Source organism: Mizuhopecten yessoensis, unplaced genomic scaffold, assembly GCF_002113885.1.
Source record: "Mizuhopecten yessoensis strain PY_sf001 unplaced genomic scaffold, ASM211388v2 scaffold1313, whole genome shotgun sequence".
NCBI classification, from domain to species: domain Eukaryota; kingdom Metazoa; phylum Mollusca; class Bivalvia; order Pectinida; family Pectinidae; genus Mizuhopecten; species Mizuhopecten yessoensis.
Genome location: NW_018403984.1, coordinates 944,842 through 971,617, shown reverse-complemented (window position 1 = coordinate 971,617; position 26,776 = coordinate 944,842). Strand labels below are relative to the sequence as shown.

The window sequence follows — 26,776 nt, the reverse complement described above, 5'->3', positions numbered from 1 at the left end:
CAAACTGTCAACTCAAGGCTATAATTCCAATCAAGTTATTAACATGTAATACTCAAAGTATCATTTGCCATTATAAACCATAATAAATAATGCCCCCCCCCCCCCTCCTTCCCCAGGGTGTAAACGTGAGACCCTAGGGTTATAAACCTTAAGACCCTTCCATCTATGAAGAGTGTTTGATTCTACCATATCTGGGTCTTTGAGAAGAAGATTTTTGAAATTTCAGTCAATTCAACCCTTTTTGGCCCCACCCAACAGCCCGGGGGGTCAGTCAGGGCTGATATGTGCATATACCATCAAAATGCTATCAAATACTGATAATGCTAACCCCAATTGAATAACTTCCAATGGAAATTAAACAAATGTTGGTCCAAAATGTGATTTCCCTATATAAACTATAGGAAAGTTTCCCCCTCCCCAGGGGTAAACATGAGACCCAAGGGTCATGAAATTCACAATTTTGGTAAAGCACCTTAAGACCCTTCCATCTACCATATCTTGGTCTTGACCTTGGTTTTGTGACAGTTTGACTTTGGTTTAGTGACAGTTTGACCCTGGTTTTGTGACAGTTTGACTTTGGTTTTGTGACTGTGACAGTTTGACTTTGGTTTTGTGACAGTTTGAACTTGATTTTGTGACAGAATGACCTTGGTTTTGTAACAGTTGGCTTTGGTTTTGTGACAGGATGACCTTGGTTTTGTAACAGTTTGACCTTGGTTTTGTAACAGTTTGACCTTGGTTGTGTGACAGTATGACCTTGGTTGTGTGACAGTTTGACCTTGGTTGTGTGACAGGATGACCTTGGTTGTGTGACAGGATGACTTTGGTTTTGTGACAGGATGACCTTGGTTTTGTAACAGTTTGACCTTGGTTGTGTTACAGGATGACCTTAGTTGTGTGACAGGATGACCTTGGTTGTGTGACAGGATGACTTTGGTTTTGTGACAGGATGACCTTGGTTGTGTGACAGTTTGACCTTGGTTGTGTTACAGGATGACCTTAGTTGTGTGACAGGATGACCTTGGTTGTTTGACAGGATGACTTTGGTTTTGTGACAGGATGACCTTGGTTGTGTGACAGTTTGACCTTGGTTGTGTGACAGGATGACCTTGGTTGTGTGACAGGATGACCTTGGTTGTGTGACGGTGTGACTTTGGCTTAGTCGCAGCCTGACTAACTAGTCCTATATCCTTTCAGTCTAGAATTGTATGCAACTTTTTAATATTCATCAGAATAAGATGTTTCTTCCTGAGATCACAAAGCTGTGCATATGGGTACTTGAATAGTTTTACTGCATTCTGGAGCTTTAGATTTTTTTTTTACTTTTCTGGAATAATAAGAAATTAACGCATGCAGGTACCAGCAAATCTTAACAGCCTTGATGACCTCCCTTATAACAAGCTATTTTTCTGAGATTCACACATTTCATTTTACAAATAAAATAATTTCTTAGAACGAAGTAGACCATATACAGTCACAACTGTGTACAGACCAGCGTTAATGACTTGGTAATACACTATGGAAAAGAATTGGCTCTTAGCCACGCAGACCAGCCAATATCATTAGGGGCACAGAGATTTAAAGAATTTTTATTTGTTAAATTGCATTGTTAAATGGAAATCACAGTAATGTTGAGTGAACTTGAGCCCCCACATGCCGTGTGTTGTGATGCTGCTAACCACAAACACATACTCCAGTTCTGTCTTGTTTATCTTTAATCAATTTGCATCCTTGAACTTGATATGTTCTCATCTAATTCTCTGTATTAAACCAATTACAGAGAGAGTGATACTGTAGCCTGGCTGCATGTGGCTTGGAGCCGGTGATAAAGGGCACGCCCCACAAGGACAATCGCAGACCGACCAGAATGTCGCCGTTCCGCGTAAAAAGATCTAAGAAGAACATCAAACCATCTCCATTTCTTTGGACAATAAGAAGACTTTAAGGAGCAAGATATAAAAAAAAAACTGTTTTAAACTGTCCCCATTTTTCTTGACTTCTTTTGACAACGACATAACGACTGTTTTAAAACGGTTTAAAAACAATTTCAAAATAATAAAACAAATCTGGAATTCCCACAAGCTTAAGACGGAGAAGAAGATTATCCTTGAAGGTAATATGAATTAATCAGAATTATTTGGAAACTAAATAGATTTGTATCAGATGATTTCCTTCAAAAAAGAAATTAAATTCTAATGAAAACCTGTTTCCTCATAGCAATAAACTCAATCAAGGATAATTCAAAAGATAAAGAGTGTTAATTAGACAAAAAGTTGTTTTCTGTAACCTTACCTACGAAATCTTCATACGCTAAACAAATTTGGAAACAAAATGTTATGTCATCAGAGAAAAAGATTTTTGTGTTTAATATGGAATCAAAGTTGATGGGAAAAAATCCATGTCATTCTTGTAGCTGATAGATTTGGTACCTAAGAAAAGGATGTTTCGGTACTTCTTTGTACCTGGTAGTTTTGTACCTAAGAGAAGGATGTTTCGGTACTTCTTTGTACCTAGTAGTTTTGGTACCTAAGAGAAGGATGTTTCGGTACTTCTTTGTAGCTGTTAGTTTTGGTACCTAAGAGAAGGATGTTTCAGAATTTCTTTGTAGCTGGTAGTTTTGGTATCTAAGAGAAGGATGTTTCGGTACTCCTTTGTAGCTGGTAGATTTGGTACCTAAGAGAAGGATGTTTCGCTACTTCTTTGTACCTGGTAGTTTTGGAACCTAAGAGAAGGATGTTTTGGTACTTCTTTGTACCTGGTAGTTTTGGAACCTAAGAGAAGGATGTTTTGGTACTTCTTTGTACCTGGTAGTTTTGGAACCTAAGAGAAGGATGTTTTGGTACTTCTTTGTACCTGGTAGTTTTGGAACCTAAGAGAAGGATGTTTTGGTACTTCTTTGTACCTGGTAGTTTTGGTACCTAAGATAAGGATGTTTCGGTACTTCTTTGTCCCTAGTAGTTTTGGTACCTAAGAGAAAGATGCTTCGCTACTTCTTTGTACCTGGTAGTTTTGGTGCCTAAGAGAAGGATGTTTCGGTACTTTTTTGTAGCTGGTAGTTTTGGTACCTAAGAGAAAGATGTTTTGCTACTTCTTTGTACCTGGTAGTTTTGGTGGTACCTAAGAGAAGGATGTTTCGCTACTTCTTTGTACCTGGTAGTTTTGGTACCTAAGATAAGGATGTTTCGGTACTTCTTTGTCCCTAGTAGTTTTGGTACCTAAGAGAAGGGTGTTTCGGTACTTCTTTGTAGCTGTTAGTTTTGGTACCTAAGAGAAGGATGCTTCGGTACTTCTTTGTAGCTGGAAGGTTTTATACCTAAGAGAAGGATGTTTCGGTACTCCTTTGTAGCTGGTAGATTTGGTACCTAAGAGAAGGATGTTTTGGTACTTCTTTGTAGCTAGTAGTTTTGGTAGCTAAGAGAAGGATGTTTCGGTACTTTTTTGTAGCTGGTAGTTTTGGTACCAAAGAGAAGGATGTTATGGTACTTTGTACCTGATTGTTTTGGTACCTCTTCTTTGTAGCTGGTAGTTTTGATACCTAAGAGAAGGATGTTTCGGTGCTTCTGTGTACCTGGTAGTTTTGGTAGCTAAGAGAAGGATGTTTCGGTACTCCTTTGTAGCTGGTAGATTTGGTACCTAAGAGAAGGATGTTTTGGTACTTCTTTGTACCTGGTAGTTTTGGTGCCTAAGAGAAGGATGTTTCGGTACTTCTTTCTAGCTGGAAGTTTTTATACCTAAGAGAAGCATGTTTCGGTACTTCTTTGTACCTAGTAGTTTTGGTACCTAAGAGAAGGATGCTTCGGTACTTCTTTGTAGCTGGAAGGTTTTATACCTAAGAGAAGGATGTTTCGGTGCTTCTGTGTACCTGGTAGTTTTGGTAGCTAAGAGAAGGATGTTTCGGTACTCCTTTGTAGCTGGTAGATTTGGTACCTAAGAGAAGGATGTTTCGGTACTTCTTTGTAGCTGGAAGTTTTTATACCTAAGAGAAGGATGTTTCGGTACTTCTTTGTACCTGGTAGTTTTGGTGGTACCTAAGAGAAGGATGTTTCGGAACTTCTTTGTACCTGGTAGTTTTGGTGGTACCTAAGAGAAGGATGTTTCGGTCCTTCTTTGTACCTGGTAGTTTTGGTACCAAAGAGAAGGATGTTATGGTACTTTGTACCTGATTGTTTTGGTACATGTGAGAAGGATGTTTAGGTACTTCTTTGTACCTAGTAGTTTTGGTACCTAAGAGAAGGATGCTTCGGTACTTCTTTGTAGCTGGAAGTTTTTATCCATAAGAGAAGGATGTTTCGGTACTTCTATGTACCTGGTAGTTTTGGTACCTAACAGAAGGATGTTTTGGTACTTCTTTGTAGCTGGTAGTTTTGGTATCTAAGAGAAGGATGGTTCGGTACTTCTTTGTAGCTGGTAGTTTTGGCACCTAAGAGAAGGATGTTTCGGTACTTCTTTGGAGCTGGGAGTTTTGGTACCTAAGAGAAGGATGCTTCGGTACTTCTTTGTAGCTGGAAGTTTTTATACCTAAGAGAAGGATGTTTCGGTACTTCTATGTACCTGGTAGTTTTGGTACCTAAGAGAAGGATGCTTCGGTACTTCTTTGTAGCTGGAAGTTTTTATCCATAAGAGAAGGATGTTTCGGTACTTCTGTGTACCTGGTAGTTTTGGTACCTAAGAGAGGGATGTTTTGGGACTTCTTTGTAGCTAGTAGTTTTGGTAACTAAGAGAAGGATGTTTCGGTACTTCTATGTACCTGGTAGTTTTGGTACCTAAGAGAGGGATGTTTTGGGACTTCTTTGTAGCTAGTAGTTTTGGTATCTAAGAGAAGGATGTTTCGGTACTTCTGTGTACCTGGTAGTTTTGGTACCTAACAGAAGGATGTTTTGGTACTTCTTTGTAGCTGGTAGTTTTGGTACCTAAGAGAATGATGTTTCGGTACTTCTTTGTAGCTGGGAGTTTTGGTACCTAAGAGAAGGATGTTTTGGTACTTCTTTGTAGCTAGTAGTTTTGGTATCTAAGAGAAGGATGTTTCGGTACTTCTGTGTACCTGGTAGTTTTGGTACCTAACAGAAGGATGTTTTGGTACTTCTTTGTAGCTAGTAGTTTTGGTACCTAAGAGAAGGATGCTTCGGTACTTCTTTGTAGCTGGAAGTTTTTATTCCTAAGAGAAGGATGTTTCGGTACTTCTATGTACCTGGTAGTTTTGGTACCTAACAGAAGGATGTTTTGGTACTTCTTTGTAGCTGGTAGTTTTGGTATCTAAGGGAAGGATGTTTCGGTACTTCTTTGTAGCTGGAAGTTTTTATCCATAAGAGAAGGATGTTTCGGTACTTCTGTGTACCTGGTAGTTTTGGTACCTAAGAGAAGTATGTTTCGGTACTTCTTTGTAGCTGGAAGTTTTTATACCTAAGAGAAGGATGTTTCGGTACTTCTTTGTAGCTGGTAGTTTTGGTACCTAAGAGAAGGATGTTTAGGTACTTCTTTGTACCTGGTAGTTTTGGTACCAAAGAGAAGGATGTTATGGTACTTTGTACCTGATTGTTTTGGTACCTGTGAGAAGGATGTTTCGGTACTTCTTTGTAACTAAAATGCTAAAGAACTTAAAATAGAAAGTCAGCAACACACAGAACAGAACACATGAACCAAGTGCAGTTTGAAACCTTAGCCCAGGTGCTAAAATGTCACTGAAACGTCTCATGCGAAACTTCTTGGTACCAAACGACTGAGAACCAAAAATGTCTGTTCTCTGATGAAAACTACATGTATAAGGAAAGGGTCATTTTAAACAAGAGGCCCATGGGCCTTAACGGTCACCTGATATATTTATAAAGAGGGTTGATTTGGTTTTTAACATGAACAGAAATATTATTCAAAGTGACAAAAAACAATAAAACCACCTTAATCAATATCTAGCATACAGATTTAAGACTAAAAAGTATTTGAAACTAGCACCTCTGATTCTTAACAAGGAAAATGAAGAAATTTTAGCACACTGACTCCTTTGGGCCCAACCTTACAGCCCTTGGGGTAGGGCTGGCTCAAAATTTTCAAAGTATCAAACTGTCAACTCAGGGTTATAATTCCAATCAAGTTAGTAACATGTAATATTCAAAGTATCATTTGCCATTATAAACCATAATAATTTTTGCCCCCCCCCCNGGTCAGTCAGCGCTGATATGTGCATACTATCAAACTGCTATCCAATACTGATAATGCTAACCCAAATTGAATTACTTCCAATGGAAATTAAACAAATGTTGGTCCAAAATGTGATTTCCCTATATAAACTATAGTAAAGTGTACCCCCTCCCCAGGGGTAAACGTGAGACCCCAGGGTCATAAAATTCACAATTTTAGTAGAGCACCTTAAGACCCTTCCATTTATGAAGAGTGTTTGATTCTATCATATCAGGGTCTTGAGAAGAAGATTTTGAAATTTCAGCCAATTCAACCCTTTTTGGCCCCACCTATCAACCCCTGGGGGGGGGGGGCAGTCAGGGCTAATATGTGCATACCATCAAAGTGCTACCCAATACTGATAATGATAACCCAAATTGAATCACTTCCAATGGAAATTAAACAAATGTTGGTCCAAAATGTGATTTCCCTATATAAACTATAGTAAAGTGTACCCCCTCCCCAGGGGTAAACGTGAGACCCCAGGGTCATAAAATTCACAATTTTGGTAAAGCACCTTAAGACCCTTCCATCTATGAAGAGTGTTTGATTCTACCATATCTGGGTCTTGAGGAGAAAATTTTTGAAATTTCAGCCAATTCAACCCTTTTGGCCCCGCCCCTCAGGGGCCATGGAAGGTTTCTGCAAAATTTCATTGAAATTGGTTCAGGGGTTTTGGAGAAGAAGTCGAAAATGTAAATTGTTTACGGACGCACGACGGACGACGAGGGACAAAAGGCGATCGCAATAGGTCACTTGAGACTTTGTCTCAGGTGACCTATTAAGTTCAAAGAACCATTCAGAAATCTCAAAAATCTACACAGGTTTTTTGAATTTGTGAATAAACATATGAAATCCTAGAAATAAGAATAGATTTTTTTTTCATCTAAAAGAAATCTGCAAGCAATATGGAGCTTGGTGTGAGACAAGGAATGTTTGAAATCTGTGTAACAGCCCAGGAAATCACAGGTGTATTCACTGTACTATCGTTACAGATGGCTTCTATAAACACTCGAGGCTGTAAGTACTGCTTGATATACAAATAGGTAAAACAAAATGGTGATTATTGTAGGACGTGTGCTATAGAAGTAGATATCATACAGCACACTGTTAAAACAAGGGAACGTTATCGAGTCCCATGGGTTTCAGAAACCAACCATGAAATGGTGTTGTATCAACATTGAGATACTGATGTTATTGCGTTACAATCCCATATCGTTTACTACAGAGTGGGGTATGAGCAGTCAGACATCTGACAGGACGACCATAACTCCAGGGAACAACAAGCATATCAAGTAACATTTACTGACGATACAAATCCATCCCAACAATTTGTTTTTCTCGATCTCGATCAGACGAAGATATAATGGCAGTGACAGTCTACCAATGTTTGTCTGTTCACACAAGAGGTGGCCATTTTGAAATAAAATGCACCTACTGTTTCATCACAAAAGGTCTGCAATGATAAACTGGTATCAATAAAAGATAAATGCCAACATATAACACAGACAGCAATATTATACACGGACAGAAGATTGTTCACCGGGCTTACATCAATATCTTTGATCATTGTAGCTATAGGTCTATCACACACAACCAACATCTCTTTTATCACATTGTTATGATGCTACTGGCAAAGACACCTTTAAAGCAAAATAACTACCAAACAAAGGGGAGATTTCTCTTTTCAAGGGGAGATAACTATCTGATTCATGATTCATTACTAATAGCACTTATTATTTGTATTATGTGATATTTTTATGATTATGTCTTTATTCATAACAAGGTCTACAATAGAAGTGTATGGTGCAGTAAGTACAGAACACAGTCACAATCTACTGTCTGAATGTAACAATTCAGATACCGGATTTCTTTGGATTATTTGTAAACAATTTGGTAAAAACATTTTATAATCTTTTAAAGGTGAAGAACTTATTTTGTTTGTCCTTCAAAAATGATAAAACTGTTTTGTTACACATATATCTTCATATTTAATAACATAAAGTTATATCCGAAAATTATATTAACGGGGGGGGGGGTTACAATATCATAGGGAGGTAACTCACAATGTTTTGAAATTAATTTTGTACTTTTATCTTGAATGAAGTTAATCCTTTTCACTTGATGTTTTCTTTTTCCTTCAAATATCTGTAATTTTTTACAATCTTGAGCTAAAAAGCATTTTCTGAATATGATGCTGATTACTTCCCTTGCAGTATAAAATCTCAAGGGACAGAGACATGTCCATTTCTAAGGCAAAAACTTGTGTGTTTAATGTATTTTTTCTTGGATCCTACTGCCATAGTTTAAGATAAACAGAATAAGGTATGCATTATAAATGAAATATAAAATCGTTGGTGATAAACGAAAAAAATCAATTGATTTACGTTTTCCCATTTATAGACAAACAACATTCCAGTTTATTTGACCATGATCCTTTGGAAGACAAATTGCTACAAAAAGTTTACTGTTGCATCCAATCACTTTAACTGTAATAAAATACAATGCCCTTAACATTACTTCTTTTTCGTTTCATCATACTTAAGGACTAGTGACACATTTCCATATTGTATCTATTATGTCCTACACATGTAATTATTCTGATCTTAAGGACTAGTGACACATCTCCATATTGTATCTATTATGTCCTACACATGTAATTATTCTGATCTTAAGGACTAGTGACACATTTCCATATTGTATCTATTATGTCCTACACATGTAATTATTCTGATCTTAAGGACTAGTGACACATTTCCATATTGTATCTATTATGTCCTACACATGTAATTATTCTGATCTTAAGGACTAGTGACACATTTCCATATTGTATCTATTATGTCCTACACATGTAATTATTCTGATCTTAAGGACTAGTGACACATTTCCATATTGTATCTATTATGTCCTACACATGTAATTATTCTGATCTTAAGGACTAGTGACACATTTCCATATTGTATCTATTATGTCCTACACATGTAATTATTCTGATCTTAAGGACTAGTGACACATTTCCATATTGTATCTATTATGTCCTACACATGTAATTATTCTGATCTTAAGGACTAGTGACACATTTCCATATTGTATCTATTATGTCCTACACATGTAATTATTCTGATCTTAAGGACTAGTGACACATTTCCATATTGTATCTATTATGTCCTACACATGTAATTATTCTGATCTTAAGGACTAGTGACACATTTCCATATTGTATCTATTATGTCCTACACATGTAATTATTCTGATCTTAAGGACTAGTGACACATTTCCATATTGTATCTATTATGTCCTACACATGTAATTATTCTGATCTTAAGGACTAGTGACACATTTCCATATTGTATCTATTATGTCCTACACATGTAATTATTCTGATCTTAAGGACTAGTGACACATTTCCATATTGTATCTATTATGTCCTACACATGTAATTATTCTGATCTTAAGGACTAGTGACACATTTCCATATTGTATCTATTATGTCCTACACATGTAATTATTCTGATCTTAAGGACTAGTGACACATTTCCATATTGTATCTATTATGTCCTACACATGTAATTATTCTGATCTTAAGGACTAGTGACACATTTCCATATTGTATCTATTATGTCCTACACATGTAATTATTCTGATCTTAAGGACTAGTGACACATTTCCATATTGTATCTATTATGTCCTACACATGTAATTATTCTGATCTTAAGGACTAGTGACACATTTCCATATTGTATCTATTATGTCCTACACATGTAATTATTCTGATCTTAAGGACTAGTGACACATTTCCATATTGTATCTATTATGTCCTACACATGTAATTATTCTGATCTTAAGGACTAGTGACACATTTCCATATTGTATCTATTATGTCCTACACATGTAATTATTCTGATCTTAAGGACTAGTGACACATTTCCATATTGTATCTATTATGTCCTACACATGTAATTATTCTGATCTTAAGGACTAGTGACACATTTCCATATTGTATCTATTATGTCCTACACATGTAATTATTCTGATCTTAAGGACTAGTGACACATTTCCATATTGTATCTATTATGTCCTACACATGTAATTATTCTGATCTTAAGGACTAGTGACACATTTCCATATTGTATCTATTATGTCCTACACATGTAATTATTCTGATCTTAAGGACTAGTGACACATTTCCATATTGTATCTATTATGTCCTACACATGTAATTATTCTGATCTTAAGGACTAGTGACACATTTCCATATTGTATCTATTATGTCCTACACATGTAATTATTCTGATCTTAAGGACTAGTGACACATTTCCATATTGTATCTATTATGTCCTACACATGTAATTATTCTGATCTTAAGGACTAGTGACACATTTCCATATTGTATCTATTATGTCCTACACATGTAATTATTCTGATCTTAAGGACTAGTGACACATTTCCATATTGTATCTATTATGTCCTACACATGTAATTATTCTGATCTTAAGGACTAGTGACACATTTCCATATTGTATCTATTATGTCCTACACATGTAATTATTCTGATCTTAAGGACTAGTGACACATTTCCATATTGTATCTATTATGTCCTACACATGTAATTATTCTGATCTTAAGGACTAGTGACACATTTCCATATTGTATCTATTATGTCCTACACATGTAATTATTCTGATCTTAAGGACTAGTGACACATTTCCATATTGTATCTATTATGTCCTACACATGTAATTATTCTGATCTTAAGGACTAGTGACACATTTCCATATTGTATCTATTATGTCCTACACATGTAATTATTCTGATCTTAAGGACTAGTGACACATTTCCATATTGTATCTATTATGTCCTACACATGTAATTATTCTGATCTTAAGGACTAGTGACACATTTCCATATTGTATCTATTATGTCCTACACATGTAATTATTCTGATCTTAAGGACTAGTGACACATTTCCATATTGTATCTATTATGTCCTACACATGTAATTATTCTGATCTTAAGGACTAGTGACACATTTCCATATTGTATCTATTATGTCCTACGCATGTAATTATTCTGATCTTAAGGACTAGTGACACATTTCCATATTGTATCTATTATGTCCTACACATGTAATCATTCTGATCTTAAGGACTAGTGACACATTTCCATATTGTATCTATTATGTCCTATGCATGTAATTATTCTGATAGCTCCATGTCAGGTAGATGACTGACAATATCTATAGTTATTTTCAAACATTTGAAAACAGGGAAGTTCATCTTCGGTGGAATTTTGGACACTCACCTAGACAATGATCACCAATAGGAGAAAGTGAGAAACCCAAAATGATAAACGAAACAATATTAAAAGTATGGTATACATTCTGGTTAATCAAGAAGGCCTGCAATACACTTCCCCCTTTTCAGCCAGGATCTGTATCATTTACATTTCCTGAATTGTAAAGTAAGTTCCTTGCTGTTATAAACAAATCCTACTCCAATCTAATGCCTCGGTATGTATCTCTATGTAGCGTTAATTGTGTGGTCAGTGGGCTACATTGGTTACACTCTGACATTACCAGAAGTAATCAACATGTCTATATATACATCCCTAATAACACCTTTGTATGACCTTCACCTTACTATATAATATGCAAGTGGAGACCCTCCAAGCAAGTTTCACCAGAAATATCTACAATCCTATTCTATTCTTTTATTGTATCAGGATATAATTTTACAACAAAAGGTCCATGGTGCCTGTATTGCTCGCCTTTTTATTTTTATTATTTATACAGTGTCAAGAAAGACCAATCAACATTGGTGTCATTTCAATTTCAACATAATGCACCAGTATTTTAAAATTCACATAAAGAACTCTGCACAGTCATTTGAATAAAACTCCATTGAGCATTGACGATACATACGGTAGTGATCTCCCCTGGATGTGAATGACCATCAGATTACTTACTGTAGTCCTTGTATAGAATTTCTGATGTGTTTCCAAGGTTGGTATCAAAATTTCCCATCAATGGCGCTATGTACTGTGTCGCTGTCAGCCATTTATGCAGAAAAGGACTCATGTAAAGAAAACCTAAAGTATTGGAAAAAAGTGAAATTATTATTTAAATTTTGGTTCATTAGTGACCTGTACACACTTAAACCTAGTTATTTTGTCACCATTTGTTTTTAGCAAGTTTGGCAATATATCATCGGACCAGTCTAAAGGAGTTATTAAAAAAATACCTTAATATAAGTTAGCAGATGGAAAGATAGCCATTTGTCAAGGTTGCACTGTGATCATACCAATAGTTTATACCTCTTTCTTAACATTTCTTCAGATTGGTAAGTATAGATTTTATACAGGTTTATATAGCAATATAACCAGTGAAATATTTATGTGTGAGGTTTCGATGACAATACGAAATGTACCCTCTCACCTTCATCAGACAAATAATCAGAAGAGTGTATGTACACTAAGAGTAAATTCTGTATGAGAAACAAAGCATATCCAAATAAATTTGGCGAATTGATTTCCAACAAATCCCCTCACATTCACACATTGTGACATATGTAAAAAATAAAAGGGAAGTGGCTGGAGCGATAACAATTTTTTTCTCTCTAAAAATAGTAAAAGTGACCTTGACCTTTAATGCAGTAACCTGAAACGCAAACTTGCTCAAGATATTGCCATACCAAACACTTGAATCAAGTTTCAAGAAATTCTGTTGAGGAATGAAGTTGATAGAGCGATGACAAAGTTTTTGGTAAAAATAGTAATAGTGGCGTTGACCTTTAATGCAGTAACATGAAACGCAAACTTGATCAAGATATTGCCATACCAAACATTGTATCAAGTTTCAAGAAATTCTGTTGAGGAATGAAGTCCGTAGAGCGATGACAAAGTTTTTCTAAAAATAGTAACAGTGACCTTGACCTTCAAAAAAGAAACACGAAACATGAATTTGTTCAAGGTATTGTCATACTACACACTTGTATCAAGTTTCCTGCGATTCCAATGAGGAATGACGTCGCTAGTACGTACTTACATATCTCCTCAAACTTTTTTGTTTCGAGGGGATAACTAAGTGTACATGCAATTATAGTGTAGTCAAATCAACAGAAATTCCATATTTTACACTTTAGGGTACATATGTGTTATTGGTCATTTATCAGATATTAAGGTGACTATATCATAGTCATCCAAATGAATCACATACCCTTTTCACTGGTTGTGCTGTATAAACATTTCTACAATCTATACACATTGCAACTGAAGAACATAAGAACCCATTTGAGAGAGATGTTTTTGTATGAAACAAGAGGCCCAGAGGGCCTGTATCGCTCACCTGGATATCTAAGCAATCATGGCAAAATATTCTCCAAATGAGATCCAAGGGAATATGCCAAACCCCAAGGCCAATCCTTGTAGCATATCTGTATTAGATTTTTCATGCCCAGCAATTTTACGTATGGTTATGGGGTGGGGATCTTAACTGTTTCCAAGCTGTGACTCAGAAACTAGGTCCCTAGGGTTTTGGCCAATTCTAATATCGTGACTGCATTTGTCTCTTTTTACCTAGCATTTGTATATATAGTTTTGGGGTGGGGATCTCAACCCTTCCAAAGTTATGACCCAGGGGTTAAGTCTGCAAGGGTGGGGCAGACATTGGGGTCAATTCTAATATCATGACTGCATTCGTCTCTTTATGCCATGCAACAATTGTATATGTAGTTTTGGGGTGGGGATCTTACCCGTTTCAAAGTTATGGCCCAGGGACTATGTCTCCAAGGGTGGGGCCAGACCCTGGAGCCAGACCATAGGGCCATCCTGGAAGCAAATGTGCATTCTTCTCTTTATACTCAGCAATTGTATATATGGTTATATGTTGGGGATCTCAACCATTTCCAAGTAATACACATTTTTGGCCCCACCCCTTAGCCCGGGGGGGGTCAGCCCCACTTTTTGTATAATTTTGAATCCCTGCCTCCCATGTCTGCTTCCGACCAAATATGATCGATATCCATGGCATAGTTCTACAGAAGAAGTCGTTTATAGCAATATAGCCAAATTGCCCCGTTTTGGCCACGCCATCAGCCCCCTGGATGGTCAGCCGCACCATTTGTACAATTTTGAATCTCCACCACCTTGGGATGCTTCAAATCAAATATGGTTGATATCCATCTCTTAGTTCCAGAGAAGATGTCGTTGAAGCAATTTAGCCAAATAACCCTTTTTGGCCCCGCCCCTCAGCCCCCTGGGGGGTCAGCCCCATCATTTGTACAATTTTAAATCCCTGCCTCCAATAAATGCTTTTGATTAAATATGATTGATATCCAGCGCATAGTTCTACAGAAGAAGTCGTTTGTAGCAATATGGCCAAATTGCCCCCTTTAGGCCCAGACCCTCAGCCCCCGGGGGGTCAGCCCCACAATTTGTACAATTTTGAATCCCCACCACCTAGGGATGCTTCCAGTCAAATATGGTTGATATCCAACTCTTAGTTCCAGAGAAGAAGTCTCTTAAAGCAATAAAGCCAAATTGCCCCCCTTTAAGCCCCGCCCCTCAGCCATTTGTAGAATTTTGAATCCCCACCAACTAGGGATGCTCCCAGTCAAATTTAGTTAAATTCCAATCAGTGGTTAAGAAGAAGAAGTTGTTTAAAGAAATTGTTGACGGATGGACAACGGACGCTACAGTATGGCATAAGCTCACCTTGGTCCTTCGGACCAGGTGAGCTAATAAATAGGGTTTCAAATTACATAGGTTCAAGTTACAAAAAGATATGTATATACCACAATTATTTTCCCTTTGACAAATAACAATGCTGAAAAAATACATAATTGCAATTGACAAATTTGTGATTTCCTAGTTGATATCACCAATATGACCCTTAGACCTTCAAATCTCTGACAACATTTTTAACTACAGAGCATTTCTTAAGGTATTACAGTATCTTTGTCCATCAAATTATATTAGACTGCGTGACATTTAAATCTGTCCTTTAAGAAATATTGAGCTACTGAGTCTACTTAAGAGTTGAGGAAATCTATGTGTTGATCAGTGTTAAGGAATGGCCTAGATATGGAGAAAGCAATATGTCAGCCATCAGGACTAAACTGAAAATGCAAGCAAAACCTGCAGATACATTAAAACAGAAACTAAATTGGAACTCTCCTACGTAGCAACTACTGTTGAATTACGTTGATCAAACACTACTTTATAGATGCACGAGATAAATTTACAATGGGTACACAGAATACCTAAGGACAAATAAACATCAAATCAGTGTTGAAATCGGTTCTACCCACCTCCTGTTGCTATGGTAACCGAATTTATCTCATGACCATAAAAGCGGAATTTGAAACTCATCTGTACACTCTGAAAAACAACAAAGCAGAAGATTATATTTACAGCATTAGACATGCCAGGCACAGGTTTGTTACCGGATCTAGGTGAAACCAGAACGTCATGTGACCCTTCAAAGAGGTAATACAAATAGTTTTTATCAAAATGTTTCAAGGAAATCTCATGATTGTATGGAAAATATTTCAAAGACAATTCTATTTCCTCGGAATGTTTTCTCATGAATGTTTCAGGAATATCCTTCAGACATCATGAGGACATTTCAAACACGACTTTATTTTCATCAGTTAAGGAGATGCTCGTAGCGGTGCAGACAATACAACAAGGCATATTGTACCAGGACAGACGACCTGACATATCAGTTACAACTAGCACACAATCCACATACAGCCTTTAACTCATTCACCCCAAACATTCATAATGAACTATTCCAACCTTTGAATTGGAAGAGATCAAATGTGATCTTCAGGGGTGAATGAGTTAACATCTCTTCCCTAACAGACAAATTAGCTCAAACTTACCGTATTTGATTTTTGATTATCCCCTTCCCTAAAGTAAAGAGGTTGACCTAACAGTTTTTGTGTTCGTGTGTGTGCGTGTGTTTTGGGGGAGCATAATTGTGAGCATCTGTTTGTTCATAAACATTAAGCAACATGCCAGTCATTTTTTCCCAACTGCTTTGACCTTTGACCAAAATAAATGACTCATTGACCTTTCAGATACTTTAAATCATTTTAATGGTGTTTTTTTTGCTGGTATATGGTACAGAAACACTTACCATGTAGATCCCAGACACTTACTGAATTGTCAAAACAAGATCCAAAGTTACATCAATATCATCAATGACCGGAGCGAAACATTTATAATGTTGACACAATAGATAACTTAAGTCACCCAGTCGTCATTTAATTGTGTCTTTGTCGCACTAATAAATTAGCATTAGAGTGAGTTTCACAAATTTCTGACAGTTGAGGCCTCCTGGGCCCAAGAAACTATTCTCATGCTCAAGCAAGGATTCTGTGCTAAAGAGACTTACAACAGCAACTCTGTAGTTATACTTACAAAGGCAACTGTAGTTATACTTAAGCCAGTGACTCTGTCGTTGTACTTACATCAGTGACTGTAGTTATACTTACGCCAGTGACTCTGTAGTTGTACTTACATCAGTGACTGTAGTTATACTGACGACAGTGACTCTGTAGTTGTACTTACAAAGGCAACTGTAGTTATACTTATGCCAGTGACTCTGTAGTTGTACTTACAAAGGCAACTGTAGTTATACTTATGCCAGTGACTCTGTAGTTGTACTTACAAAGGCAACTGTAGTTATACTTATGCCAGTGACTCTGTAGTTGTACTTACATCAGTGACTGTAGTTATACTTACGACAGTGACTCTGTAGTTGTACTTACATCAGAGACTGTAGTTATACTTAAGCCAGTGACTGTAGTTGTACTTACAAAAGCAACTGTAGTCATACTTAAGCCAGTGACTGTAGTTGTACTTACAACGGCAACTGTAGTTATACTTAAGCCAGTGACTGTAGTTGTCCTTACAAAAGCAACTGTAGTTATACTTAACCCAGTGACTGTAGTTGTACTTACAAAAGCAACTGTAGTCATACTTAAGCCAGTGACTGTAGTTGTACTTACAACGGCAACTGTAGTTATACTTAAGCCAGTGACCCTGTAGTTGTACTTACATCAGTGACTGTAGTTATACTTACGACAGCGACTCTGTAGTTGTCGGACAGTGTTTTGTGTTTGACAGCATCCTTCTGCTCTACCCAGTGGTCCTCTACATACTCCGGGGGCAAGATCTGGGAGTGGTAGTATTTGTGGTCGTCCTAGGAAAGCAAGGAAAACAGTGGAGATAATATATATAGATGTTAACTGTTACAGAAAAACTTCGTTATACACCTATAAACCTGAATCCCTATTTTAATCTGATTTCTTGGGTCTCAGCTAGCAAACCTAAATAGATTCTTTATTAGATATTTAGAACTACAACGTGGCACTGGGATTGTGGACAAATCTTCACAACAGGGTTTGTCCCTCATAACAAGTGTCAGCTATTACTTTCCTAAATGCAAATCCACTAACAAATTTTCACTTTTAAAAATACATTTTTTTTTCAAACTTGTTGCTTTACCTGGAGACAAAGAAACTGGTAGCTTTCATAGTGATTTTTCATTTATCAACCAGACTAAACAAAGAAACTGTTAAGGTGAGTAATTTAGCACAAATTTAATACCCACACATGAAAGAATATTTATCAATACATTTCTTAGATTATATAAATATAGAATAGATAGAGTTGGGAACCTTTGCCAAAGCAAAATTTCATACGGTGAACAGTTTATGGAGTCACAATGCAAACATTTCCACAATACCAAAATTTCTAATTTTTACATTATTTTTATTTCATAAAAGAAGAAACTTGATATCAGTGGGTGATGTCTTAAACCTTTATAACAGCACATTATATGTAGACCTATATGTTTTACTATAGAGCTTGAAAACACTCTAATAAAATAAGGAAATGTATCACGATTGTTTTATTATATCACATGATAAAACCTCTGGTACTGATGGGAAGACCAGCCAGTCGGGCACTATCACTTTTGTATTTTAACACTACTAGGGGGAGTGACACGGATCTCGGTAACACTGGGAGAAGGGATTTTGTCAGTATACAGCATGAGAACATGTACTCCTACAAGTACAGGTATATACCACTGTTAACTGCATCATATAAATCAACCAATCATGTAGTATTTGTCTTAATTTGATATTCAGAAAGCATTGATTTTTTTTAAAAACAAGAGGCCCAATGGGCCTGAATCGCTCACCTGGTATTAATCTCACACTTGTAATCTTAAAAGTGGACTAAAATACAACTACAGGCAGAATATCAGTGTTTGATTCATAAGAACTTAAAAGATTTAAACATATGACCTGTGACCTTGAATGTTGAACAAGGACATTAGGTTGAACAGAGTTTATAGTCTTCCAACCCAGCATGCAGCAAAATATCATTACCCTGGATCTTTTGGTTATACAGAACAAATCATTTAAAGATTTAAACATATATTGACCACTATGACCTTAAATATGATTCAAAGTCATTCATTTGAACAAACTTGGTAGCCCTTCATCCCAGCTTGTTACAGGCCAACTATCATCACCCTAGGCCTCTTGGTTATTCAGAAGAAGTTGTTTAAAGGTTTTTAACATATTTGACCCCTGTGACCTTGAATATGATTCAAAGTCATTTATTTGAACAAACTTGGTAGCCCTTCATCCCAGCTTGTTACAGGCCAACTATCATCACCCTAGGCCTCTTGGTTATTCAGAAGAAGTTGTTTAAAGGTTTTAAACATATTGGACCCCTGTGACCTTGAATATAAGTCAAGGTCATTCATTTGAACAAACTTGGTAGCCCTTCATCCCAGCATGTTACTAGCCGACTAGCATCACCCTAGGCCTCTTGGTTATTCAGAAGAAGTTGTTTAAAGGTTTTAAACATATTGGACCCCTGTGACCTTGAATATAAGTCAAGGTCATTCATTTGAACAAACTTGGTAGCCCTTCATCCCAGCATGTTACTAGCCGACTAGCATCACCCTAGGCCTCTTGGTTATTCAGAAGAAGTTGTTTAAAGGTTTTAAACATATTGGACCCCTGTGACCTTGAATATAAGTCAAGGTCATTCATTTGAACAAACTTGGTAGCCCTTCATCCCAGCATGTTACTAGCCGACTAGCATCACCCTAGGCCTCTTGGTTATTCAGAAGAAGTTGTTTAAAGGTTTTAACATATTTGACCCCTGTGACCTTGAAAATGGATAAAGGTCATTTATTTGAACGAACTTGGTAGCCCTTCATCCCAGCATGCTTCTGGCCAAATATCATCACACTAGGCCTTTTGGTTACTGAGAAAAAGTTGTTTAAAATAAAAAGTTGACGCCGGACGGACGCCAGACGCCGCACGTTGCCATAAGCTCACTTTGCCCTTTGTGCCAGGTGAGCTAAAAAATTGAAGACATTTTAAGTCTTTCAAATGATGCAAATTTGAAAATTCATTGAAAATAACATTTTAAGCAAAACGCTACATTGTACCATGTTTCAGCACTGAGGAAGTCAGCTAGCAGACAAACATTTACCCTTCCAAAATCTATTAAAATGTTTTAAAGATATATACAAGTGTGCAAGATAAAGTATCTACTTAGACCTGTCAAGAATGTATGATCTAAAACACAGCCCTGGTATACTAGTCATGACAGAGGTGGTATCCCCAGTATTGATGTCTCTAAAACACAGCCCTGGTATATACTAGTCATGACATGGGTGGTATCCACAGTACTGATGTCTCTAAAACACAGCCCTGATATATACTAGTCATGGTATATACTAGTCATGTAATGGGTGGTATCCCCAGTACTGATGTCTCTAAAACACAGCCCTGATATATACTAGTCATGGTATATACTAGTCATGTAATGGGTGGTATCCCCAGTACTGATGTCTCTGAAACACAGCCCTGGTATACCAGTCATGTAATGGGTGGTATCCCCAGTACTGATGTCTCTAAAACACAGCCCTTGTATATACTAGTCATGTAATGGGTGGTATCCCGAGTACTGATGTCTCTAAACCACAGCCCTGGTATATACTAGTCATGACATGGGGGGTATCCCCAGTACTGATGTCTCTTAAACACAGCCCTGGTATCCCCAGTACTGATGTCTCTAAAACACAGACCTGGTATACTAGTCATGACATGGGTGTTATCCCCAGTACTGATGTATCTAAAACACAGCCCTTGTATATACTAGTCATGTAATGGGTGGTATCCCCAGGACTGATGTCTCTAAAACACAGCCCTGGTATATACTAGTCATGACATGGGTGGTATCCCCAGAACTGATGTCTCTAAAACACAGCCCTGGTATATACTAGTCATGACATGGGTGGTATCCCCAGTACTGATGTCCCTAAAACACAGCCCTGGTATATACTAGTCATGACATGGGGGGTATCCCCAGTACTGATGTCTCTTAAACACAGCCCTGGTATATACTAGTCATGTAATGGGTGGTATCCCGAGTACTGATGTCTCTAAAACACAGCCCTGGTGGTATATACTAGTCATGGTATATACTAGTCATGACATGGGTGGTATCCCCAGAACTGATGTCTCTAAAACACAGCCCTGGTATACCAGTCATGTAATGGGGGGGATCCCCAGTACTGATGTCTCTAAAACACAGCCCTAGTATATACTAGTCATGTGATGGGTGGTATCCCCAGTACTGATGTTTCTAAAACACAGCCCTGGTATATACTAGTCATGGTATATACTAGTCATGACATGGGTGGTATCCCCAGTACTGGTGTCTCTTAAACACAGCCCTGGTATATACTAGTCATGTAATGGGTGGTTTCCCCAGTACTGATGTCTCTAAAACACAGCCCGGGTATACTAGTCCTGTAATGGGTGGTATCCCCAGTACTGATGTCCCTAAAACACAGCCCTGGTATATACTAGTCATGTTATGGGTGGTATCCCAAGTACTGATGTCTCTAAAACACAGCCCTGATATATACTAGTCATGGTATATACTAGTCATGTAATGGGGGGGATCCCCAGGACTGATGTCTCTGAAACACAGCCCTGGTATACCAGACATGTAATGGGTGGGATCCCCAGTACTGATGTCTCTAAAACACAGCCCGGGTATACTAGTCCTGTAATGGGTGGTATCCCCAGTACTGATGTCCCTAAAACACAGCCCTGGTATATACTAGTCATGACATGGGTGGTATCCCCAGAACTGATGTCTCTAAAACACAGCCCTGGTATATACTAGTCATGACATGGGTGGTATCCCCAGAACTGATGTCTCTAAAACACAGCCCTGGGATATACTAGTCATGTAATGGGTGGTATCCCCATTACTGATGTCTCTAAAACACAGCCCTTGTATATACTAGTCATGTAATGGGTGGTATCCCGAGTACTGATGTCTCTGAAACACAGCCCTGGTATACCAGACATGTAATGGGTGGGATCCCCAGTACTGATGTCTCTAAAACACAGCCCTGGTATACTAGTCATGACATGGGTGTTATCCCCAGTACTGATGTCTCTAAAACACAGCCCTTGTATATACTAGTCATGTAATGGGTGGTATCCCCAGTACTGATGTCTCTAAAACACAGCCCTGGTATACTAGTCATGACATGGGTGGTATCCCCAGTACTGATGTCTCTAAAACACAGCCCTGGTATATACTAGTCATGTAATGGGTGGTATCCCCAGTACTGCATGCTATCTGTTTGACCCCATCTACATGCTGTACATGCCATATCAATACCAGGCCATGACCTCACACAACCTTTTACTGCTTCTGACCATTTCATATTTTCGGGATTATAGATTCCTTGTAACATGAACAAGAAAATCCAATTACAGCCATTGACAGAGACGGCTTGCTCAACCCATCAGATTGTTACAGTCTTCACACCTAAACATCACCAATCACAGGCCTTGTTAGCTTACCACAGTTCTACAGGAACATTTACCACAGTCATCAAGGAACATTTCACCACTTTCATAAAGGAACACCTACCAAAGTCATAAAGGAACACCTACCAAAGTCATAAAGGAATACCTACCACTGTCATAAAGGAACATCTACCACTGTCATAAAGGAACACCTACCAAAGTCATAAAGGAACACCTACCAAAGTCATAAAGGAGCATTTACCACAATCATGAAGGAACACTTACCACTGTCATAAAGGAACACTTACCACAGTTATAAAGGGATGATTACCACAGTCATAAAGGAACAATTACCACAGTTATAAAGGGATGATTACCACAGTTATAAAGGGATGATTACCACAGTCATAAAGGAACACCACAGTTATAAAGGGATGCTAAAACCACAGTCATAAAGGAACACATTCCACAGTCATAACAGACTGGGTTACCTGACTAAGCAGCATTTCTATTTCCATTAGGCTGCCCTCTTAGATACTAAGATGGGTCAGGGCCATGTATCATCTGAAATTGACCAGCCTATCTTGACCATCAAGTGCTGATTGATCAATTCAATCAACAAATCTTTGGTTTAAACTTTGGAACTTCCTCTTGTTTACATATAAAATGTGTGCAAGATGATGCATCAGTGTTGATTAACTCATTTACCCCTAAAATTTCATAATGAACTATTCCAACCTTTGAATTTGAAGAGTTCAAATGTGTCTTCAGGGGTGAACAAGTTGAGAACCATTCAGCATGGTACATAATTTAGTGAAATAAATTTGAAATCAGTTTATTTCAAAATTTTCTTACACCTACAAATTGTCAAATTCTTAGTCCCTGACAGTTCTGGCTGTTGATGTGGTGCTAAAAGTAATAGACTCATCAAGTGCCAGGTGTTTGAACAAGCATTCCTGATCTAAACTGTCAATCTACAACTAACACTGTACGTAGAATTGTCCTCCATGGTCACAGAGGCAATATGGTGAACAATTAAGTGACAAACTCAAAGTAAACTAGATAGAAGCAGACATTATCTTGGAAGGGTCAGTATCCCCACTGCAGATATTATTTCCAGCCAATAAAAACAGAAGGACTAGCTGGTAGACCTGACATTTATATTTTCGAAGAAAAGCCTGGCAGAGACTTAGGAGAGCTACAGCGAGGCCAACCCAGTCAACAATCATAAAGGAACACTTTCTACAGTCATACAAGGGCACTTACCCCAGCAATAAAGGAGCACTTACCACAGTCATACTAGAACACTTACCACAGCCATACTAGAACACTTACGATTCATAAAGGAACACTTACCACAGTCATAAAGGAACACTTACCCTAGTCATAAAGGAACACTTACCACAGTCATACTAGAACACTTACCACAGCTATACTAGAACACTTACCACAGCCATGCAAGAACACTTACGATTTATAAAGGAACACTTACCCCAGTCATAAAGGAACACTTAATAAAACACTCATGCAGGAACATTTTGGCTTGGTAGTCCCAGAGAAAATTTTACCACTGTGACACTTAACCAGTCACACAAGAAAAATCACCACACCGAAAGGGACACTTAATTACTACCATACAGGAAGTCTTGCCAAAACAAACAAGAATATTGGCTTACCCGACCAGAAAACCCTACCATTCATACGGGTACATTCTGCTTACCATAAAATGTCGGTGTACAAGTGGGAAAATACAACCACCAGATCGGCTTCAAAACCCAAGAAGAATGCTCCAAACATCTGTGGCTTATTACCAAACATCGGCCAAGGTAATTTATTTGGGACAAACTTGAAAGCCATTCATCTAAGTATGCAACTGACAAAATCTTAAACCCATTTATTTGAAAAAATCTTTTTAAACCTATTTGACACCTGTGACCTTGAAAGTAGGTGAAGCCCTTTGTTCCTGCATGCTACAGGCCAACTATCACAACCTTAAACCACTTGGATATTCATAAAAGGTTGTATTAATGTTTGAACACATTTGACCAATGTGACCTTAAATAACCAATGTGAACTTAAAAGTAGGTCATGGCCATTCATTTGAACAAACTTGATAGCCTTTTACTCCGGCATGCTTCTATTTCAATTTCACGAACATTGGTCTCTTGGTTTCATTTGAAAGAAGCTTTTAAAGGGGGTTAAAGCCATTGAATCTGAACAGACAACTGATGCTACATGACAGCATTATATGTATCAGGCATTAGAATTGAAAACTTGCAAATCTGAATTCAAGATTGGTAATCTACCAACTGAGCTGTTTCAGTGATCAACCCATGGCCACTGAAGATCCAGTTTGCTAGACGTAGTGTTTGCATGTAGTGCTAAACGTTCAATATTTACAACAAGTCAATGGGAGACTAGACAGAACTTTAAGGCGACATGGATCCGTTAAAAGATGATCCCAGGCAACGTCTGGGTCATCTTGTAACTATAGGTTACCAGTGTAAGAAATATCATTTCAGTTTGTCTAAGGAGATGACTTGCGTGAACAATTTGTTGGTAGAATTGGAAAATTTGTAAAATAAAACGTGTTAACATATAATACTTTCTTTAAAATTGATCATAAAGAAAGTCTTTTTGAAACCATAACACATTTATCAAGCAATACCAAAACTGAACCCTATGATTTCATCAAATTTGGTCACTTATTTCTAAGCTTACTAGCTAAGCTGAGCTTGATTTTCTAATTTAGCAATTATGTTCCAGTGATTTATTTCAACTGAAAGTGAAGTACATAATACTGAACAAATAATTGTATAATTTGAGGTCCTTATAAACCGCTTTATCACAACCTAGTTCGTAGGTTGTCTCAAAGTGGTTCACAAATTATTATTTGTGGTTATCGGGCCTTTGCAACTTGAGCCACTATCTTTCTCAACTCCCTGGGGAGCATACAGCCAGTGCTGCCACTTTGGCGCTCACAGCTAGCATTCAAGCACTACCCAACCACATACTCATTTACAGCTGAATAGACTGGAACAAGCGGAGTAAAGTATCTTGCTCAAAGATACAACACAAAGCCGTGACGTGAACCCGCAACCCTTCGTTCAAGAGCCTGGCATCTTACCACTAGACTACCGTGCCTCCTTATAGTTTTTTTTAAAACTAGATGTATAAATGTTTTCAGTTAAGAGTTGGAAGAATGAGTCAACCATTACGTGGGAGAACTACCATATCCCCATACCTACCTATGATAGACTTTTATATAATTCTAAAACAGATTCTATCTAGGAGTTCAAACGCTTTATTGAAATACATAGACATAATGAGAAATTGAAATATCATCACAACTGGTAGTTAGTAACTGGTAGCTTCTATAAACAGTCTGATTATGTTAACAAGATTCAGTTTAGGGGATGAATCTGCTAACAGTTCAAACAATAATACCTTCTGACTTTTAGAACGAACTAATAAAGGTGTCTTTTATAGTTATCAGGCAAGTGTTGATAAATAAGTTGAAATGTATTTCTTGTGAATACTAACATACTCATTGAAAAATAAAAATAAATAAAAGGAGTTCCTCAAATCTTCTTACAGAACTGTAATGTGAAAACCAGGGTGACGTATAGGGGTAAAGTGTTGTGACGACCACAGGAGTATAAACCTTGTTATTATATCGTAACACACAACATGTGCTGACCCAAGGTCATTTATAACACTGTTCAGGGAGGTAATTATGGGTATTGTCACTCTCCTGGCTACCATTATTACGGACTGGTTTTGATTGACCAGACAGTATTTACCCTGAAAGACCTTCAACCTCATAACAAGATTTTTGGAAAATATGAGATCGTGCAGACATGTTGTCTGTTACTAGTCTGGAATAGAAAGTATTGTTTTATGTCAGAGCAGGTCTAGTTTTTCTGATCAGTAATCTGTAAGTATTGGTTTGTCCGAAGAAATGTTGATTTTCGAGTCAGATATTAAAATAATATTGGACTGTCAGAAGACGCTTTGTTTTTCACATCAGGAATTAGAAAGTACTAAATCATCTGAAAAAGTGTTGTTTTCCAGCCAGGAATTAGAAAGTACTGCATTTTGTCAGAAGAAATGTCGTATTCCAGAGGAGATATTGAAGATGACGTGGATTAAAGCTTAAGTCTTTCTGACTTATCCAGGTCTATTTGTGGGTGATCGTCAATGTCATGTGTCAGCGTGAATTCCTATATTGTCCAATGATTGGCATTTACTACTCGTAACTCTCCGTAATGGTGTCCATCAGGCCTAATGAACAAATGGACAGAACGATATGACCGGAAGATGTGCCAGCTAGATGTAGACTGATTAGGCTGGTCAGTGGCTAATAGACTTTCCACAAAACCCTAGCACACTTCACAGTTATATCTTACATACACATACAACTGACATCCACGGAAATCCTGCGGAAGTTGTATACGTCCTGACTGAAAACTCAACTTCTTGCCCTTCTTTAAGATGGCACCATGACAGGACAGATGAGTAGCCATCTTGTTACAGCCATGATCTGGAATGTCATAAGTCTTACAATCTGTTACAGCCATGATCTGGAATGTCATAAGTCTTACAATCAGTGTTACAGCCATGATCTGGAATGTCATAAGTCTTACAATCTGTTACAGCCATGATCTTGAATGTCATAAGTCTTACTAGATTGTATCTGTTACAGCCATGATCTGGAATGTCAAAAGTCTTACTAG

General features: G+C 37.5%; 1 protein-coding gene across 1 annotated transcript in view; it reads right to left on the bottom strand.

Annotated features, from left to right (window-relative positions):
* The window catches only part of LOC110459506 (plexin domain-containing protein 1-like), a 156,575-nt gene that overhangs the window by 48,526 nt on the left and 81,273 nt on the right, over nucleotides 1-26,776 (bottom strand). Inside the window, exons 3-5 of the mRNA XM_021511802.1 lie at nucleotides 17,258-17,377; nucleotides 15,477-15,546; nucleotides 12,136-12,258 (exon numbers count right to left, since the gene is read on the bottom strand). Coding sequence (XP_021367477.1) covers nucleotides 12,136-12,258; nucleotides 15,477-15,546; nucleotides 17,258-17,377 — 313 coding nt within the window. The remainder of the gene's footprint in view (nucleotides 1-12,135; nucleotides 12,259-15,476; nucleotides 15,547-17,257; nucleotides 17,378-26,776) is intronic.